At 51.6% G+C, this 3,921-nt stretch overlaps 1 protein-coding gene across 1 annotated transcript in view; it reads right to left on the bottom strand.

The window, feature by feature from the left end:
• Positions 1-1,530, bottom strand: part of LOC107199313 (protocadherin gamma-B3-like) — a 3,365-nt gene extending 1,835 nt beyond the window's left edge. Inside the window, exon 1 of the mRNA XM_015616641.1 lies at positions 6-1,530. Coding sequence (XP_015472127.1) covers positions 6-1,390 — 1,385 coding nt within the window. The 5' untranslated portion in view covers positions 1,391-1,530. The remainder of the gene's footprint in view (positions 1-5) is intronic.
• Between the last annotated feature and the right edge of the window lie 2,391 nt (positions 1,531-3,921).

Below are 3,921 nucleotides of genomic sequence, written 5' to 3'. Positions count from 1 at the left end.
TGTACGCCGCCTCCTCGAACACCGGCGCGTTGTCGTTCACGTCCGACACCTCCAGCACCAGCTCCCTGCTGCTCCGCAGCGACGGCCTGCCCCGGTCCCGGGCCACCACCGTCACGCGCTGCTCCCACGCCTGCTCGCGGTCCAGCGCGCTCGCCGTCACCACCTTGTACGAGCCGCCCGACGACGCCACCAGCGACAGCGCCGCCTCCCCCGACAGCTCCAACGACACCTGACCGTTCTCCCCGGAATCCGGGTCGTCTACGTTCAGCACGGCAACCACGGTGCCGACGGGTGCGTCCTCGGGCACGGGACTGGACAGGGATAGAATGGTGATCTCGGGCGCATTGTCATTCTCGTCCGTGATGTGTATTTGCACGTTGCAGTGCGCCACCAAACCCCCGCCGTCCCGGGCCTCGAGACTTAAGATGAATTTATTCTTCTCCTCGAAATCGAGGGGACCCACCGACCTTATTTCCCCACTTTCACTGTCCACAGAGAACAACGTTTTGACGACGTCTGGGATGTTGCCGAAGACGTAGGAGACCTGTCCGTTGGAGCCTGCGTCTGCATCTGTGGCCACCACCTTCAGAACCAAAGATCCCGCCGGCAGATTCTCCGCAATCTGTGCCTCGTAGAGAGCTTTGCTGAAAACTGGTGGATTGTCATTTGCGTCCGCCACTTTGATCAGAATATGGACAGTCCCGGACATGGCGGGTTCCCCACCATCCACCGCCATCAGCACCAGCTCAAAAGAGCTCTGCTTCTCCCGGTCCAAAGGTGTCTCCAGCACCAACTCTGGCTGCTTGCTTTCGTTTGGGGTCTCCTTTAAGGCCAAAGAGAAGGACGGATTGCGGGAGAGATGGTAAGTCAGCAGCGAGTTCCTCCCCACGTCAGCGTCACGTGCCGTCTCCAGAGGAAAACGAGCACCGGGAAGGGTCCATTCACCGATCTCCAGATCCAAAGTCCCCTTCCTGAAGGTCGGGGAGTTGTCATTAACGTCTTCAATAGACACCTCGATGTGGAAAACGTTCAGCGGATTGTGCACCAGCACCTCGAAGCTGACAGAACAGGAAGCCAACTCGCCGCACATCTCCTCCCGGTCCAGCCTCTCGTTCACATACAGGTTGCCGTTCTCCTCATTCACCGTGAAGTATTTCAGCTGCTTCTTGCCGGCAGATGCCACCAGCAGCTTGCGCGCCGGCAGCTCGTCCGCGCTGAGCCCCAGGTCCCGCGCCAGCGGCCCCACGAGCGAGCCTCTGCCCAGCTCCTCGGGGATGGCGTAGCGGAGCCGCTCGCCCGCCGCCCGCCACCACACGCACAGCAGCACCGCGGCCAGCAAACCGACCCGCCCAGCGCCTGCCCAGCCCTGCGCTGCCGATCTGACCTCCATTCCCTGCTTTCCTGAAGGGTATTCAGCGGACGGTTTAAAATTAGGCTTTCCCGGTAGCTGGACCAGTATCCGAGATAAATAAATACATGAAATCCCTGGTCGGAGGACGGGATGAGTCGAGCGGTTCCTGCTTTTCTCTCTGCTCTGAGCAGTGCGGAGCAGGGCTACGCGGGCGCCGGGGAGGAGCCGACGTCCGAGCAGCTTCTCCGCCTAAACCAACAGTGACACCCTGAGTCCGTGTTGGAGAACCGCAGCGTCCAAGAAAAAGATCAGCCAGTAGGTCCCGCTCTGCACTCCATTGAATCGGGAAGGATTGGAAAATACAGATGTTTTCAGGAGCGAGCAACAGAAAATTCTTATCACTACTGAAACCATGCGTCTAGGAATTCCTGTTGTCTGAGTTGCTTACACTTGCAAGTGTGTCGGACAGATCCTCCCCCGTTTCTTTAGGGATGTGGCGCAGGATTTTGGTCTCTGCCTCATTGTCGGCTTACTGATCTCTTGGGTGGGGCGCTCGGAGTCGCCGCTGCTATCGTGCCCCCTCCGTGAGGGAAAAGGCAAGGTGGATCGAACCCTGAAACGCTGCTCGTGGTAGTGGGTTTATTCACGATAGCTGAGAGATCCCCAGCTAACACTAATCTTTCCAGCTTTGAACAGTGGTTGTTGATGGAGAAGAGAAACCGGGAATCCCAGGTGCTGAGAACACCAGAGCGGTCACATCAGACCTGATCCCATGTCTTTCCACATTCAAAGCTCAGCATCATCTTATCAGTACCCATACAACCCAACCCCGAATTCCTATTTTGTGTGTATCCCACAAACCACTCCCTGATATCCTAAACATGCTGATACTGGTCTCAGGCGTTAAAGAGCAATTCCTGGGAAATGTCGGCGGCATCTATGGTTGTTTGAGCAACCAAGAGTAAACAGATTCCTTATGAAAAGCTGTTTTATCTTACCTGTAAATTAGAACCGCGTCTCTCTTACGGTAAAGAAAAAAATCGCCAAACCCACAAACAAAATAATAACGACAAAAAATCCTGAAGGAAGGCTGTATATTATCACAGCCCATTATGCAGAAGATAAAGTGAGGTTAGAAAATACTCCACACTACTTATTCGATGGAGTTGCTCTGGCACATTCTCCAGTCCTAGGTGTCCGAGATGCCAATATCAAGATTTTTTTCCCCGGATCAGTAATGTCTTGTTAGAAAACAGTATTTTCTGCTAACTGTGGTTGTTCATCTAGGATAGGATAATTACCTTACCTCCAGCTGAACCTTATACACAACTTAGGGTAATAAATTAACATTCTGTCACAACAAGACTTGGATTTGAATTTGTAATGCCTCAGAAGCCGTGCAAGATTGTGAGCGTCTCCACAAGATGTAGAGGGATGGGTATGGTTGTCTACACCGGGGAATTGTGTTGAAATACGTCACAGTCAACTCAGTGCCTCCTATATGGCGAGAATTGCCTGTAACAACCCAGACACACGTTTTGATGCATCACACACAGATACACAGTCCAAATCCGTATTTTCAAGATTAACTCGTATTCCGGAATTAGATACATTATGAATAGTGATGAATCTTATTATAGTAGTGAATCGTACTTTGTATTTAAATATTTTTTCATCTAGATTCTAGTAAATATATCTTATTTCGATGACTATGCCTGCACAGTAACCGATAGCTACAATTGTATCGAATCCAAAGGTTAAGTCATGAAATTCAGCAGCGGAAAAAGAACTCCATCACAGGAATTCTTCACCATTTAAAACTAATCTCTTCAAATTCCATTCCGAGGGATTAAATAATTCGTTTGTTGAAGGGCGGATATGGAAGAAATCTGGGACTTCAAAGTGTCAGCTTTCAAGGTACAAGATCCCCGAATTCAACCAGAATTTGAGAGATTATACAGGGGATTACAGTGAAATGCTGGGAACTGGGTGCTAGCAAGTATTTAAATAATTTCAAATAATGGTCAGTAGAAGATCAAGAGAATGAGATTTCCTGGTGAAGTTGAATATGCAACAGAGCCTTACAGCCTGGGGGAAAGTTTGATAAAAAGAGCTCTGACAAGTGGTAGAGAAGATGACACCTAAAGCACACAAGGCATACTCAACACGCATACAGGAGATGGCATTCATGAGCAGGTGACTATCTTAAGACCAGTTTTCCAAGATTGTGAATCATCTGTGGCTACCCTAAGAATCCTAAAGAGTGAGTCCACTAAATATAATTTAAAAATTAACGTACCTGAAAGGCAACTTGCCCACCGCTTTCAGTAACTTGATCTCCTGAAGGGACAAGATCACCCGAAGCCTCATCTGGTGGTCGCGCCGGGAGGGTGTCGCAGCAGCTGGCGGCCGAGAAGCGCAGCTGGCTCTTGCGCGAGTCGGCCGTGAGCGACACGTCGTGCGAGTAGGACTGCAGGAAGGCGCGCACGCCGTCGATGCCCACGAAGTGCGACACGGGCACGCCGCGCAAGGCGCCGCTCTGGGCCGGCAGCAGGTGCTGGCGGCGCCAG

Source organism: Parus major, unplaced genomic scaffold, assembly GCF_001522545.3.
Source record: "Parus major isolate Abel unplaced genomic scaffold, Parus_major1.1 Scaffold569, whole genome shotgun sequence".
In the NCBI taxonomy this organism is placed as follows: Eukaryota; Metazoa; Chordata; class Aves; order Passeriformes; family Paridae; genus Parus; species Parus major.
Note: the sequence above shows the minus strand (reverse complement) of the source record. Positions and strands in the feature narration are given on the sequence as shown.